Consider the following 17,022-nt stretch of genomic DNA (forward strand, 5'->3'; position numbering starts at 1 on the left):
ATATAATCGGCAGCATTTACAAAAGGGAGATGGCAGAACAGGAAGCCCCAGGCCCTCCTTCCCCGCCGCGAAGACACTGGTTCAACAATACATGGATGAATTCCCTTTGTGAGAAATCAAGAAAATAGTTAACAGGCTCCTCCACTCCAGATGAGCATGAAGCCAGTCATGTAAGAGAACTCGTGACACTCCCTTGCCATAGTACCTCCTGCGGCTCAGTGTGAAATCAGGAGGAAGCTCCCAGCTCCTGAGCTCCTCCTGGGGAGGCAAAGAGAAGACTAACACCTATGCCCAATGTGCAGACTTTTCAGGGCGCTGTCTGAGGGATTCGTTTCTATCTTGCCTGAATTTAGGAACTGACTCAAAAAGGCACCAGTCTAGGGACCACTCAGAACAAAAGAGGAGACTGGGACTGGCATGTACTCTGTCACCATCCCCATTGCCCCAGCTCAGTGTGAAACAAGTGGGAGAAAACACCTGGCTCTTGGCTTTCCCTGGGGAGGGAGAGTTGGAGCCTGAATCCAATTTCCAGTTTTTCAGGGGGTTTCCCAGGGGACTGTTTCTCTTGTCCTGAGCACTGAAAGGCTTGATAAACCATAGATGCCTGGGGACTACTGAGAATAAGAGCGAGGCAGCTTGCTGCTGCTGTAGAGGATCTGCAGTCCAACAGAGGCCAGTACATCTTGGCGGCCTCTCCTATATAGCGGAAAAGAGAAAAGCAAAGTGTGTCCAACATTCTGCCCTTTTGGGAGGCTGTCTGAGGGACCCGTTTCTATTTTGTCTTGGAGAGCTGACAGAACACAGCATACTGTAGATGCCTGGGGTGGGGGGTGGGGTCACTGGGAAAGAGAGAGAGCTGGGTGACCTGACCTACTACTGCTCCAGGACTCATGGTGCAGCATAGAGGTTGATACAGCTCAGCCAGCCTGTATCAAGAGGCTCAGCCAGCGTCTCCCTTGTGGAGGGAACGAGACTAGTGGGGCGTGTGTCAAATGTTCTGGCTTTTAAGGGCTTATCGGGGAACTGGTTCTATCTTGCCCAACTTAGAGTTTTGACAGAACCTGGAATGCTCTAGAGAGAGACCTGGAGGCTGCTGAGAATAAGATAAGGAGTGCTGGACGGCTTGTGGCAGCTCCAGGGAATAGGCAGTGCTGCAGGCAGACACCAGAAGGAACAAGAGGCTACAGATTCTGAAAAGAGACTAGCAAATCTAATCGAACATTTGCATGCACAGGTCTGGAGGGATGGATCTATGGAAGAGGTCTGCGAGATCCCGGAATCTCTAGCCAAGATGATTAGTAAAGATCTTTCCCTGTATGAAGCCAGTCCCTGAAGACTGGAAGACAGAGTTGTTTTTCAAATACATGGATCCCAACACAAAATCACAAGACACATGAAGAAACCTGTGAAAATATGGCCCAAAGAGGCAAATGAAATCTCTAGAGACTAACCCCAAGAACTAGTGGTCTATGAATAACCTGAAAAAAAATTCAAAAGATGTTCAGTGAGCTCAGGAAAATGATGTATGAACAAAATCAGAGCATCAATAAAGAGAGAGTATAAAAAAGAACCAAACAGAAATGTTGGCAGTGAAGAATAAATTGAGAAATTTATTAGAGGGGTTCAACAGCAGATTTGACAAAGCAGAAGAAAGAGTAAACTCAGAGACAGGTTATCTGAAATGATCCAGTCAGTGGATCAAAAAGGAAAAATAATTTAAAAATGATAAAAGTCTAAGGAACTTCTGGGACACCATTAAGTGGACCAATATAAACACTATGGGAATTTAAGAAGAAATAGAAAAAGGGACAGAAAGCTTCTTTAAAAAAATAGTGGCTCAAAATTTCCCAAATCTGGGGAAGAACACAGACATCCGGATTCGAGAATTCCGAAGGACTCCAACTAGAATGAACCCAAAGACATCCACACTGAGTCATTTCAATATCAAACAGCAACTTGTCACGAACAAGCGATCCTTCATAAAACAGTGGATTTCATAGCAGAAACCTTGCCAGATGGCCAGAAGGGAGTGAGATAATATATTCACAGTGCAGAAGGAGACAAAGTGCCAAGTAAGACACACTATGTCCAAACTGTCCTTCAAAAATGAAAGAGAAATAAAGACTTTCCTAGGCAAATAAAGCTCAGGGAGTTCATCACCGCTTGATTTATCTTCAAGGGGAGAAAGGGATTCCTCTCACACCAATAATCCCAGCACTTTGGGAGGCTGAGGCGGGAGGACTGCTTGAGCCTAGAAATTTGAGACCAGCCTGAGAAGCATTGTGAGACCCCATTTCTACAAAAAAAATTAAAAAAAAAATAGCCTGCAGTGCCCGCTACTCAGGAGGCTGATGGTTTATAAGAAATCTATTACTGTAGTAGCAAATAGCCCGGCCACTGGGCTAGGGGCACCCATGTTGCCTCTCTGTGATGTGGATTGGGTTAATGAAGAGGCTTGGTTTCAAATACCTTATACCACCCTCGAGCAGAGTCCCCATGGCTCCTCTACCTTATGTTTCCCAGGATAACACGAGAGTGTCGGCAAATGGAACGGTGCTCAGCAGGTGGAGGCACGGGACCAGGGGCCTGGGGGGGTAGTAAGGGGAAAACGAGTGGCAAAGGCCTGATTTCCCAGGTGCTTTTGCCTGAAACCTTCATCCAGGAAGTTATGCTTTGAATGAGGGAGCTATGTTAAATGAAATAAGTCAGTTACAGAAGGAAAAATACTATGTAATTCCACTTATGGGAGGTATGTAAAGTAGTGAAACTCATAGAAGCAGAAAAGAGAGTGGTGGTTGCCAGGGATTGGGGAGGGGAGAATGGGGGCTGCAGTTCAACGGGTAGAGAGTTTCATTCATGCAGGATGAAAAAGTTCTTGAGATCTGCTGAACAACAATGTGCACACAGTTAACAATACCATCCAGGATAGACATCAACTTGTTAAGAGTGTAATCTTCAACTAGGTATTTTTACCACACACAGACACAAAATTCCGAGGAGGTATAGTTAACTGGTCACATAGAACAGAGACTTTGAAGGGATAGCAGACTAAATAAATGAGATAAGATGTGCACAGAGTTTATAAGCTATTTACCAAGCTGGAAACAACAGCCTTAATTTAAACTGGCTACATGAAATTGCCTTCATTTGTAATTCTTCCAACTATTAAACAAACGATTTGGTCACAAGCTTAGTAAGTCCATTCATGTTAGTATTTCAGAGCTGGGTTGGCTGGATATTTTCACTTGAACAAAGTAAAAGGATTATGTCCAACAACTTTAAATGTGAAACCATTTGGTTTCCTTCTCTATTTAGGACACTATAGAAATATATTTCCTCCAGTATAAGATGATAAGGGAAAAAATTTACATTAGAAACCAATACAAAGAAAAGTAAAAGTGTCAGAGTTACTTTAGAAATGTCTCTAACAAATATTCTCCCTGAGGTGTGATAGGGGACTCGTTGAACTGAAATTGCTGTTGAATTTGTATCATGTGTTCTCTTGGCATGAAGATATAATGAACTATTTTGATTCTTATTGAAGTGTGTGTGTGTAGTCAAGTTTGTCTAGGAGAGATTCTTAGGACAAATTTAAACAAAAGAGATCTTTTAATTTTCTCTTAAATGCTTTAGTATCTCAATGCATAAATACACTGTTTACTTTTACAGCCGGTCCAGTGTTATTCACTCTTGGCAAATTGTAGACTTACAAAACAAAGCAAATCCCTACCTATTCACCTTCTCAGCAAGGATGACTTCTAATTCAAACAGCACATAATGGGCTCTAGTAGAGGGATTTGCTCATATTCATAGAACTAATGAAAGATACATGACTAAGTATTCAGCTTAAATGAAGCCAAATGAGTTTAATACAGAAAATATACATATGATGATGTTAATCATATATAAACAATGTAAAAGATTCATAAACAAAATTTTATTTTGCAATCACTAATTCTTGTGATTATGAAGATATAACCTAACCTAGGAAGAAAATAGGCAGCTGTTCTTTTTTTTTTTTTTTTTTTTTGTGACGGAGTCTCGCTCTGTCGCCCAGGCTGGAGTGCAGTGGCTGGATCTCAGCTCACTGCAAGCTCCGCCTCCCGGGTTCCCACCATTCTCCTGCCTCCGCCTCCCAAGTAGCTGGGACTACAGACGCCCGCCTCGTCGCCCGGCTGGTTTTTTGTATTCTGTAGTAGAGACGGGGTTTCACCGTATTAGCCAGGATGGTCTCGATCTCCTGACCTCGTGATCCGCCCGTCTTGGCCTCCCAAAGTGCTGGGATTACAGGCTTGAGCCACCGTGCCCGGCCGGCAGCTGTTCTTTTTAGAAATTAATCATCTACTGTACAAGCCCATACGCCTGCAGGTCCAATGAAAGAATGAAGGTAACTTCTTTACACTGTGAATGGGTAAAGAGATCCAGTGAGGCCAATGCTGTCTATTTCATCGATGCCAATATTTTTTCACTTATTGTGATATTAAGTAAAGGCCCACAGTGCCTATGTGAAAACTTCGGTACAATTATTATGGCTGCAATAAAACTACAACATACACACATAACCTCCAATAGATCCATTTTAAATGAAGAAACATAACAATATAGTTCATTTAAAAAAATACTTCAAAAACATTTTTCTTGATGTAATCTGTGGCCACTTCATTGTTCCTGCATCCCTAAAAGGTTCTTAAAATTAATCAGTGAGGTTTCTTCCATCTAACTACATGAACTTTGTCGCATGATGTCACATGCTAGCTAATTGCATGAGCAGTGCAGCTGCTGGCATCAACCAAACATAAAAAATGCTAAAGTTATTATCAGAAGAGTGGTAGGTAAGGATTTTACTTTGCAAGTTGATGGAACTCCACCAAAGGTGTTCTACGTAGAACAGGTACGTTTTCTTTTTTTTTCTTCTTTGAGATGGAGTTGCACTCTGTCATCCAGGCTGGTGTGCAGTGGTGTCGTCTCAGCTCACTGCAACCTCCACTTCCTGGGTTTAAGCGATTCTCCTGCCTCAACCTCCCGAGTAGCTGGGACTACAGGCATGCACCACCACGCTCGGCTAATTTTTGTAATTTTGGTAGAGACAGAGTTTCACCATGTTGGCCAGGCTGGTCTCAAACTCCTGACCCCAAGTGATCCACCCATCTCGGTCTCCCAAAGTGCTGGGATTACAGGCATGAGCCAGCGCACCCGGACTGTTTTCTTTCTTTTAAAACAATAATAATGAGGTAAAATATTTGAGTGAAAAACAAATAACACAGAAGGACAACTCTTCGAGGAAAAAATCTGACGTTTACCAACAGTTCTGGGGAGGTGACACATCAACACCTAAATGATGCAGTCCATCACATGAATCTGTAGCGTGTCTATGTCAGGCAGAACCTCTCCACACTTGGGGCAGGAATGAATTGGAATATTCCGCTGTTGCTGCCAGTCCCTGTCCTCAGCTCCTGTGAGTAAGTAGGAAATGAAATATCATTCCATTAGTTCCATTTTGCAGGCAGTTTTGTTTGTTTCACTTGAAGAACAGATGGTGGGTTTTAATATCAGTTCAACTTTGTATTCAATATGTAGTGGGACATGAGCCCAGGTGTTTGGTCTTTAACTAAAGTCATCATGATGCATATAGACAGAAAAATCTCTCCAAATGATACCTGCTTCCCTATTATTTTAGGATTTCTTTTTTTTTTCTTCAAGACAGAGTCTTGCTGTCATCCAGGCTGGAGTGCAGTGGCATGATCTTGGCTCACTGCAATCTCTGCCTCCCAGGTTCAAGTGATCCTCCTGCCTTGGCCTCCTGAGTAGCCGGAATTACAGGTGTGCGCCACCATGCCCAGCTAATTTTTGTATTTTTAGTAGAGACGGGGTTTTGCCATGTTGGCCAGACTGGTCTTGAACTCCTGACCTCATGATCCGCCCACCTCGGCCTCCCAAAGTGCTGGGATTACTGGCATGAGCCACTGTGCCTGGCCTGTTTTAGGATTTCTTTTCTTTTCTTTTCTTTTCTTTTTTTTCTTGACAGATGGAGTCTTACTCTGTCTCCCAGGCTAGAGTGCAGTGGCACAATCACAGCTCACTGCAACCTCTAACTCCTGGGATCCAGTGACCCTCCTGCCTCAGCTTCCTGAATAGCTGGGACTACAGGCACATGCCACCACAGCAGGCTAGTTTTTAAAATTTTTGTAGGGATGGGATCTTACTATGTTGCCCAGGCTGGTTCTGAACTCCTGGCCTCAACTGATCCTCCCATCTCAGTCTCCCATGTACCAGGATTACAGGTGTATTGGTGCATTCTTTTAGGATTCAAACTGCATTCCAGTTTCAAGGTATGTGAAAATACATGGTTTCAGTTCTAGGTACAGGACAATGCATGTTCTAGTAAATACTAGGATATCTGAGCAAAGAAAAGGGATAAATGACAATATAAGCAAAAGAGGGAGGGAGGCCGGGCGCGGTGGCTCAAGCCTGTAATCCCAGCACTTTGGGAGGCCGAGACAGGTGGATCACGAGGTCAGGAAATCGAGACCATCCTGGCTAACATGGTGAAACCCCGTCTCTACTAAAAAGTACAAAAAACTAGCTGGGCGAGGTGGCGGTCGCCTGTAGTCCCAGCTACATGGGAGGCTGAGGCAGGAGAATGGCGTAAACCCGGGAGGCGGAGCTTGCAGTGAGCTGAGATCTGGCCACTGCACTCCAGTCCGGGCGACAGAACAAGACTCCGTCTCAAAAAAAAAAAAGAGGGAGGGAATGTGGAGAAAGAAATCCACAGAGCCCAGGAGAGGTCTCCTAGAACAGAGTGTACCTTCCCAGAAGCAGAGGCAATCATCTCATTTGTTCAGCAGACACTTTTGAGTCCTCTGGGATGTATAGAGACACTGCTGTGTGCTGGGAGACAGACGTGGTGGAGAAGCCAGGCAGGAGATGTGGCAGCAGTGGCGTGGCAAGGTGTTAGGCACGAGTGTTAGCCAGGTGAGTGTTAGGTGCAAGGGCGTCCATGGGAGAAAGGGAAGGGCCCCTAGTTTAGATCTTGGTGCAGAAAGTCCTCCTAGATGAGACCGATTAACTTGAGAGGGTCCTTGAGAATGAACAGGAGTTATCTACGTAAAGTTAACAAGGAGGAGTGACGGAACAATGCACCCTGTCATTTCCCCAAGTTTTGGAGTAGTACTGAGGTTCAAGCCTCAATCAGAGCATGTCTGAAATAAGCCCTGACTCTAGCTAGGTCCTGGATCCATACAAACTGCAGGAAATTATTTCTGGTTCCCAGGCATCTCTGTGTTCTAATCTTTCTGGACCAACGCAAACCATCTTGGTTTTTTGGTTTCAGCCTAGACTTTGGTTTGGCCCTCAAAATGTTTGTTTTTGGAGGCAACCTTTATTTGCTTCTAAGTACATTACTTGGATGTAGTAACATGTATGAATATTTGAGATTGTGTTCAGCAGCCTTAAGAAGCATTTCTGAAGTTATATGTATTAATCATAAAGCGTGATTTCTAAAGCAGGGAGCTTTCTAATCACCCCACTGCCAGAGAATAGGGGTCAGGATCCGGGGCTGCCTCTGCTGTCTGACTCCCAGCATAAGCAGAGCCTCTTGCACAACCTGAAGGACTCAAAAGTATCTGCTGAATAAATGAGACCACTGCCACTGCCTCTGAGAAGGTACGTTCTGTTCTAGGAGACCTCTCTGGGGTGGGTGGATCACCTAAGGTCAGGAGTTCGAGACCAGCCTGGCCAACATGGCGAAGCTCTGTCTCAACTGAAAATACCAAAATTAGTCAGGCGTGGTGGCGGGCAACTGTAATCCCAGCTACTTGGGAGGCTGAGGCAGGAGAATCGCGTGAACCCGGGAGGTGGAGGTTGCAGTGATCCGTGACCATGCCACTGCACTCCAGCCTGGGCAAGAGAGTAGGACCCTGTCTCAAAATAAAAATAGAAATAAAAATAAAGTACTTAAATATCTACATAGAACACAAAAACACCTGTAAAACAGCAGATCGATACCAACATAGAGGAATAAAGTACTTTGGAAGTTCAAAATGGAAACACTTCATGGAGATGGAGTTTGAAATAGATTTTAAAGATGGGGTAAGAAGTCACCAGAAAGAGACGGGAGGAAGACAGGAATACGCATAAAAGGGCGTCTATGTGAAGGGCACTAATACAAGCAAATACAGGCTCTTAGGACAAGTTCAAGGGGATGATTCAGTCTGGCTAATATCTGTAAGAGAATAGAGGGAGACACGGTTTAAAAAGTGTGGCTGTAGGCCGGGCACAGTGGCTTGCGCTTGTAATCCCGGTACTTTGGGAGGCCGAGGCAGGCAGATCAGTTGAGGTCAGGAGTTCGAGACAAGCCCGGCCAACACGGTGAAACCCCATCTCTATTAAAAATACAAAAATTAGCAGGGTGTGGCAGCACGCACCTGTAATTCCAGCCACTCAGGAGGCTGAGGAAGGAGAATCGCTTGAACCCAGGAAGCAGAGGTTGCAGTGAGCCAAGATCTTGCCACTGCACTCCAGCCTGGATAGCGGAGCGAGATTCTGTCTCAAAAAAAAAAAAAAAAAAAAAAGAAGTGTGGCTGTGCCAGGCACCCTCTGGCAGGGTGAAGGGTCTGGTCGGGATTTGGTGGGTAATGGATGGAGATAGGAGTGCTGTAGAAATGAGACTGACGGGTGCTGTATTTTTGGTGCCTTGATTTGGAATCCATTGTAGAGAATGAAGTGGAAGTTTTCTTCAAGCATCTTTTTCATAGGATAGCTATTTCCTGGAAAGCCAGGATCACATAGGACTTACCTCTTTGAACAAGGTAAGCCTGCTGGTCGGGGTCACTTGTTCTCGCCCCATGACGACTCTGCATCTCCATCAAGGACTGCCTGCCAGGATGAAAAGCAACACGACGTGTGATGTTCTACAACCCCGAAACATGACAACGCTGAGCAGACAGTCAGCAGAAGTAGGGGAAAAAAGACTCAAACTACACTGCCAAGGTTCATAAAAACCAGACTAATCCTAGTTTTAAATACTATTGGCACTAGGAGACTATGTTGTGAAAGTAAATGATTACGGTTAAAAATATCAGGAAATAACCCAGCTGTCATCAATAGGAAACAGATTAGAAAGAAGTGGCATACTTATGAATCAAAATACAGCAATGAAGTATAATAAATTACATCTGCACATACCGACAGAGAGCTCAAAATTACAATATTATGTAAACTAGGTTGGAGAACAAGACCTATAGTGATCATTTTGTAACTTAAACACAGAGAAATCAATATTATCTGGTTTTGAGATGAGATTTGGGGGGGGTGTGTGTGTGATATGTAAAAGTATAAAACAGATGGGGAAGCTACCCACCAAATTCCTAACAGCACAAGGTAAAGGAAGAAAGGAATATAATGATGGATGGGGAACAAAGGAGACTTCAACTCTATCTACAATTCCCTTTCTCCTTTAGTAAAAAAATCCTTGGAGCAAATACAAGCAGCTGTCAGTGCAGGATGGAGCACATAGTAACGTCTGTTATTTTAGTCTCTGTATTTTGCCGTGTTTTATAACTTTCTCAAAATAAATTTCTAAAAGTCAGAAGTAATTTTTGGCAGTATTTTTTAAAGTATATTCAGGAATTTAAAGTGCTATGAATATTTCATCCATGACAATGGCAAGATAAGCTCACCGGGACACTCGACATTATTGTTACAAGTGCATGATGGCACGCACTTGCAGTTCCAGCTACTCGGAAAGCTGAGGCACGAGGATCACCTGAGCCCAGGAAGCTGAGGCTGCAGTGAACCATGATCATAACACTGCACTCCAGCCTGGGTGACAGGAGTGAGACCCTGCCTCAAAAAACAAAACAAAACAACACAACATTTTAAAAATCAAAATCCTTGCTTATCTAAAAGCAAGGAGCTTGATCAAGCTCCCACAGGTCTCTGTCAAGTTTTCCTGTAAGACAAACTAAGTGTTGGGAACATGGTCACATGAAGCATAAGTGAAGCAATTATTATTTATTTTTCAGACAGGGGACTTGCTCTGTCACCCAGGCTGGAGTGCAGTGGCGCGAACACAGCTCATTGCAGCCTCAACTGATGCCGAGCTATTCTTATAGTTCAAATCAGGAGTGTCTTTGGACAGGCACCCCTTCTCCAGCCATGCTGACATGGCTGGGTCCTCCTCTCTTTTCCTTACCTGCCTCCATCTTCGAAAGCATCATTCTCTTTCAGCAAAACTGCCAGCTGCAATGCCAGTTGCTCCTTTTCCTCATGAATTTTCTCTCTTGCTGCTCTTTCAGCATGAAAATCAGAACAGTAAACTTCCATCTGTTAGAGGAAAAAAAGATACAGAAGTTAGTACCCAGATGAGAATCTGCATTCTCTACAGTGTTTCTCTACAGTGTTTATGCCATGAGGCGGTAGTGCTGTATCACAGATGCATCATCCTGTGCGAAAACAGTATAATGACCATGACTTTCCAGGTACATTCCAATAGCAGATACAAGCTGTGTTTGTGTGTGTGCTTTAAACAACAACATCCCGCAACTGCACTGATATAGGTAGTTTAAATACTGTAGGTACCATTAATTCAGCAAAATTATCTGGACTTTTGGATAATAAACAACTCAGGATCAACTTAATACAATAAATGGCTTATTCATTCTGCCAGGTGTATTTATGAAGGCTGGTCTTAAGCTAAATTTAAAAGAATAATCATCACAAATAGACACCATTTATTAAATTCCAAACATGTGTGAGGTCCTATGTTGGGTGCTTTACATTTACTCTCTTACTTTACCTTAAGAAAAATCCTGAGAATATAGAACTGCTATCCCCATTTTACAAACGTAATGGCTCTTCATCTTGGGAAAATTTGTTAAGTGGCCAAATCAGCATTTGAACCTGACAGAAGACCATTTCCCATGGACTTTTCCACATTCAATCCACGTCCCTGTGTGTCACCAGCCTCCTAAGATGGCTCCAGTGATCCTTGCCTCTTGGTATTCATCACCTTGTATGTTTCCCTCTCACAGTGAATAAGGCCAACCTGTGTAACCTCTAGGATACTACAGAAGTGATGGTGTATGGCTTCTGAGACTAGGTCACAAAAGACACTGTCACTCCTTGCTCTCTGGTGGATCACTTGCTTTGGGGGAAGCTAGCTGCCATGACATGAGGGCACCCAAGCATCCCTCTGGAAGGGACCCCATGGTGAGCAACTGAAGCCTCCGGCTGACAGCCTGGGCAATATGGCAAAACCTCATCTCTACTAAAAATACAAAAAATTAGCTGGGCATGATGGCATGCACTTGTAGTTCCAGCTACTCGGGAGGCTGAGGCAGGAGGATCCCCTGAGCCCAGGAAATTCAGGCTGCAGTGAGGCACGATCATGCGACTGCACTCCAGCCTGGGTGACAGCAGTGCGACCCTGCCTCAAAACAAAACAGAACAACACGTTTTAAAAATCAAATAATTGTTTTAAAAGTATAAATAACGAAACACTCAATAGTGTTTTAATATTTAATGATGTCAGCTGAGTGAACTGTTCCATTGGTATTGGAATTTAATATTAATTTTTAACTTTCTATGTTTAAAATTTGCTTTTCAAATTTGCTGGTTCTGAGATATAAATTATTATCCATTATTTTAAAAGTAGAATTAATAAAAATCTAAATATTCTATCAAAACTATAGTTACTTAAAAGTGTGTAATAAAGAGATCGTTTTAAGGGATTTCCTGTCAATTGTGAGTGGTTCAGCATCTCACAGTGTCAGTGACGGATCATGGGTGTTTCGGAGTATGACTTAAATTCAATTTAGTCTCACTTCTATCACTTACTAGCTTTGAGCCAGTAAGAATAGAGTCTTTGTTTTGTCTATTCCTATATCCCCGGCAGTAAGAACAGTGTTTGACATATTATAAGTGCTCAAAAAAGGAGTTATTGGGTCGAGCGCGGTGGCTCAGGCCTGTAATCCCAGCACTTTGGGAGGCCAAGGTGGGTGGATCACGAGGTCAGGAGATCGAGACCATCCTGGCTAACACGGTGAAACCCCGTCTCTACTAAAAAAAAATACAAAAAATTAGCCGGGCGTGGTGGCAGGCACCTGTAGTCCCAGCTACTTGGGAGGCTGAGGCAGGAGAATGGCGTGAACCCGGGAGGCGGAGCTTGCAGTGAGCTGAGATCGCGCCACTGCACTCCAGCCTGGGCAACAAAGCGAGACTCCGTCTCAAAAAAAAAAAAAAAAAAAGGAGTTATTGGATTAATGAGCAAGAATATCCATCAAGAGAAAACAAATGTCTATGTCTAAAATGGGCGAAAATACATGACCGCACCGCAGCAGAGTGGAAGAACCCCATAACATGAGTTACCTAAGCAAGGAAATGCTCTGAAGAGCTGAGAATGCAGGCTGAGGCTCTATTAAAGCTGTAAGTACCAGTCAACTGCCTGCATTTCACAGGGGTCAGCTACTCTGGGTAGTTGGTGATAATGAGTCTATACGTAGGGAATAACAAACTGCTGACATTAGTATATCAAAAAATAACATGTTTACCTTCATCAGATTGGCCAAGGTTTTTAAAATAATACAAGAATATGAGGACATAGGAGTGCTTATCTTTTGGTGAGAGTATAATTTTGGTTAGGCATTTTTGGAAGACAGCTTGGTAATATTTATTTAACCGGAAAATGGACCTAACTTATGATCCAGCCATTCAATTTGATGCTGGCAGGGCACAGTGGTTCACGCTTGTAATCCCAGCACTTTGGGAGGCTGAGGCGGGCGGATCATGAGGTCAAGTGTTCGAGACCATCCTGGCCAACATGGTGAAACCCCACCTCTACTAAAAATACAAAAATTAGCCGGGCGTGGTGGCGCACCGCTGTAGTCCCAGCTACTCGGGAGGCTGAGGCAGGAGAATGGCTTGAACCTGGGAGGTGGAGGTTAGAGTGAGCCGAGATCGCACCACTGCACTCCAGCCTGGTGACAGAGCTAGACTCTGTCTCAAAAAAAAAAAAAAAAAAAAAAAAGTTTGATGCTTTATAATAAGACAGCATGGTACCAAAGATATATCAGTAGATCAATAAAATAGAACACAATCCAGAAACAGACTCATGCACATGCCGACACAAGTTATGATGAAGAGGGCAGCAGAGCACTTAAGAAAAGATGGCTTAAATGCTTCCAAGTTAACTGGATATTCATATAGGAAAAAAATAAATATTTACCCTTACCTCACTTTCTATACACAAGAGCCAATTTCAAATGGTTTGTACATCTTTTTTTTTTTTTTTTTTTGAGACGGAGTCTCGCTCTGTCGCCCAGGCTGGAGTGCAGTGGCCGGATCTCAGCTCACTGCAAGCTCCGCCTCCTGGGTTTTACGCCATTCTCCTGCCTCAGCCTCCGGAGTAGCTGGGACTACAGGCGCCCGCCACCTCGCCCGGCTAGTTTTTTGTATTTTTTAGTAGAGACGGGGTTTCACCGTGTTAGCCAGGATGGTCTGGATCTCCTGACCTCGTGATCCACCCGTCTCGGCCTCCCAAAGTGCTGGGATTACAGGCTTGAGCCACCGCGCCCGGCCTGTACATCTTAATGTAAAAGGTAAAACAACAAATTTTTTAGAAGACAACAGAGGGAGTATCTTCCTGGCCTTAGAGTAATAAAAGTTTCTTAAACAGGACACAAAAAGTACTAATCATAAATGAGAAGGCTGATATACTGGACTACCTTAAAACTAAGAACTTTTGTTCCTCAAAGAACACCTTCAGGAGAGTGAAAAGGCAAAAATAACTGACAAGGGCTTATATGTGCAGTATACACAGAAGTCATTACATTTTTTTAAAAAGCCAGGCCAGGCGCAGTGGCTCACGCCTGTAATCCCAGCACTCTGGGAGGTGGAAGTGGGCAGATCACCTGAGGTCGGGAGTTTGAGACCAGCCTAGCCAACGTGGTGAAACCCCATCTCTATTAAAAATATAAAAATTAGCCGGGAATATTGGCACGTGCCTGTAGTCCCAGCTACATGGGAGGCTGAGGCAGGAGAATCGCCTGAATCCAGGAGGCAGAGGTTGCAGCAAGCCGAGATCACACCACTGCACTTCAGCCTGGGCGACAGAGCAAGACTCTGTCTCAAAAACTGAACCAAAAAAAAAAAAAAAGGCAGGCTTGATCAGGCACTTCACAAAAGAGGATACCTCGAAGGCCAAAAACACTTGAAAAAGGACTCATTCCCATTAGTCATCAGGGAAATGCAAATTAAATGAGATACCACTACATACCCTCCAGAGTGGTTAAAGGAAAACGACTGATAATAGAAGTGTTGGTAAGATGCAGAGCCATGAAAACTCTGTCGATGGGAGTGAAAACTGGCCCAGTCACTTTGGGAAATGGTTTGGCATTACCTGTTAAAAGTGAATGACAAGGCCGGGCACAGTGGCTCGCGTCTGTAATCCCAGCACTTTGGGAGGCCGAGGCGGGTGGATCACCTGAGGTCAGGAGTTCGAGACCAGCCTGACCAACATGGAGAAACCCCCCTCTCTACTAAAAACACAAAATTAGCTGGGCCTGGTGGCACATGCCTATAATCCCAGCTACTAGAGAGGCTGAGGCAGGAGAATCGCTTGAACCTGGGAGCCGGAGGTTGCGGTGAGCCGAGATCATGCCATTGCACTCCAGCCTGGGCAACAAGAGTGAAACTCCGCCTCAAAAAAAAAAAAAAAAGGTGAATAACATGCAGAGCCTATGATCCAGTGACTCCACTCCTAGGTGTGTAGCCAACAGAAATATAAAATATCCACATGTGAACAGAGCAACATGCACAGGAATGTCTTCGCAACATCAATCATAATGCCACAGACTGGAAAGAATCCAACTGACTACCTACTAAATGCAGAATGGGTAAGATCCACTGAACACTTTCCAAATGTTTCCATTTTAAAGTTTTAATACATTCATGGGTGAAAAAAATAAAAAATAGAAAATGATAAACATTCTAAACACCATCGCTTTCCCATGCGAGAATACAGTCAGGGCTGGCCTCGCTCAGCTGGGGTTTCAGAAGGTGCCTCACCTGAGCCCTGAGGACAGTCATGGTTTCCAGGTCCTCCTCCTGCTCGGCGATAGTTTGCTTCATCTCATCCATTTGCAGCTGTTTGGAAGCCAGAGCCTTCTCTGCCAGTTCCAGTTTTTCACTCAGTTCCTTTAGCACTGCCCTGTCCACTTTTTCTGACTGAAAAAGAAACATTGATTCTAGGAATGGTTTTGAAATAATTCTGCCTATTTCAGTAAAATATTAGAAAAAGGTTTATTTTTTTAAATTATCAGCTCTGGCCGGGTGTCGTGGCTTATGCCTGGAATTGAGAGGCTGGAGTGGGAGGATCTTTGAGCCTAGGTGTGTGAGACAAGCCTGGGCAACATAGTAAGATCTGTCTCTACAGGAAAAAAAAAAAAAAAAAAAGTATCAGCTCTAACGAGTCTGTTAATCAGCAATGCTAACTTATTCAGAAAGTTGTACTTAAGTTGTGGCTTACAAATAATGAGTTCCTAAACCAAGAAGATAACACTGAAATCAGGGATACAGTAACAAACTCCAATCTTGATAAGGCTGTGACTTGTTGATACTGTTATTTTTCCACTTGTTACTCTTTCTGCCTGAAGTCAGTGGAAAAGAAGAAACATGTTTTAAATTTAAAATTATTAGGTCAAAGAGAGGAACACTACCCTATTAAATAAATAAGTGACAAACTGCTGGGCATGATGGCTCACACCCGTAATTCCAGCACTTTGGGAGGCTGAGGCACGTGGATTGCCTAAGCTCAGGAGTTCAAAACCATTCTGGGCAACATGGCAAAACTCCCTCTCTAAAATAAAATAAATGAAAAACAAAGAGTATATTTACAAGGCTAAAAATTCAGAGATTCCTTCTAATTCACAAGCTTCTGTGATCTCTAAACTATCACACCATGCTGGCATTATTACTAATTTATTTATTTAATTTTTTTCTTTTTTTAGAGACAGGTTCTCACTCTGTCCCAAAGGCTGGAGGACAGTTGCGTGATCACAGCTCACTGCAGCCTTGACCTCCTAGGCTCAAGTGATCCTCCTGCCTCAGCCTCCCAAGGAGCTGGGACCACAGGCACGAACATCACACTTGGTTAACTCTATTTTTTGTAGAGATAGGGCCTCCCTGTTGCCCAGGCTGGTCTCAGACTCCTGGGTTCAAATGATCCCCCAGCCTTGGCCTCCCAAAGTGCCGGGATAACAGGCATGAGCTACCACACCTGGCCCACTATTATGAATTTAAACTGCAGGCTGATGATTCCAGGGTCCCAAATTTACTGACAGCAGGCATGCTGGCCTTGCATAGTTCCACAAAACAGATGGCCCTTCCTACCCAGAGGAGCCCATGCTCTTAGCTCTCCTGCAAACCTACCCTTAGAAACACTAAGTGCTTAATCCCTGACCATAGGACGTTAACACTGTCTTTGTACACAGAAGCACATTACACATAAGTGGAACATCAGAAGGTATAAGCCCTAGATGCAAGAAATAATGATACACTGGAAAACAACCTTTGAAACCAGACTTAGTGAAGGATTCATGCAAGTATTTTACATACAAAATCTTCAACAGTTTCTGTTCATTACTAGGCTATGGAAGTAACTTTTTTCAGTGAATACCTCTTTTCTTGTTAGCTCCTCAATCGTTTTCAATGCATGATTATGTTCTTGAAGAAGCTTGTTGTGTGTCAACTGTAGCATGGCTAATTTGGACCTATTAAAAAAGATATTAAAAAATGGAATCCTGAGGAAAATGTCACAGAAACGTATAGTTTTGCCTCCCAACCTTCTGAACACTCAAGTAGAAAAATCTTCTCGCCTCCCTTTATCATCCCACCATCTACTAGCATTTCTTACTCTCAAAAAAAATATTTTCTGAAAAATCAAGACAGAGTGCAAACAATCAGCATGATTTTATTATGACAAAACTTTTAAGCTTTATCCCCTCTGAGAAGTCTCCTAGGACTCCT

General features: G+C 43.6%; 1 protein-coding gene and 1 pseudogene across 5 annotated transcripts in view; one reads left to right on the forward strand and one right to left on the reverse strand.

The window, feature by feature from the left end:
* The window catches only part of LOC111549957, an 18,604-nt pseudogene extending 15,927 nt beyond the window's left edge, over positions 1-2,677 (forward strand).
* A 2,598-nt stretch (positions 2,678-5,275) lies between these two features.
* Positions 5,276-17,022, reverse strand: part of OPTN (optineurin) — a 36,839-nt gene continuing 25,092 nt past the window's right edge. For all 5 annotated transcript variants that reach the window (XM_023223178.2, XM_023223174.2, XM_023223179.1 and 2 more), the window contains 5 exons: positions 16,673-16,766; positions 15,064-15,222; positions 10,193-10,323; positions 8,795-8,874; positions 5,276-5,453 (listed from right to left, as the gene is read on the reverse strand). In XM_023223178.2, the coding sequence (XP_023078946.1) occupies positions 5,332-5,453; positions 8,795-8,874; positions 10,193-10,323; positions 15,064-15,222; positions 16,673-16,766 (586 nt within the window). In that variant the 3' untranslated portion in view covers positions 5,276-5,331. The remainder of the gene's footprint in view (positions 5,454-8,794; positions 8,875-10,192; positions 10,324-15,063; positions 15,223-16,672; positions 16,767-17,022) is intronic.

The sequence above is a fragment of the Piliocolobus tephrosceles genome, chromosome 9, assembly GCF_002776525.5.
Source record: "Piliocolobus tephrosceles isolate RC106 chromosome 9, ASM277652v3, whole genome shotgun sequence".
NCBI classification, from domain to species: domain Eukaryota; kingdom Metazoa; phylum Chordata; class Mammalia; order Primates; family Cercopithecidae; genus Piliocolobus; species Piliocolobus tephrosceles.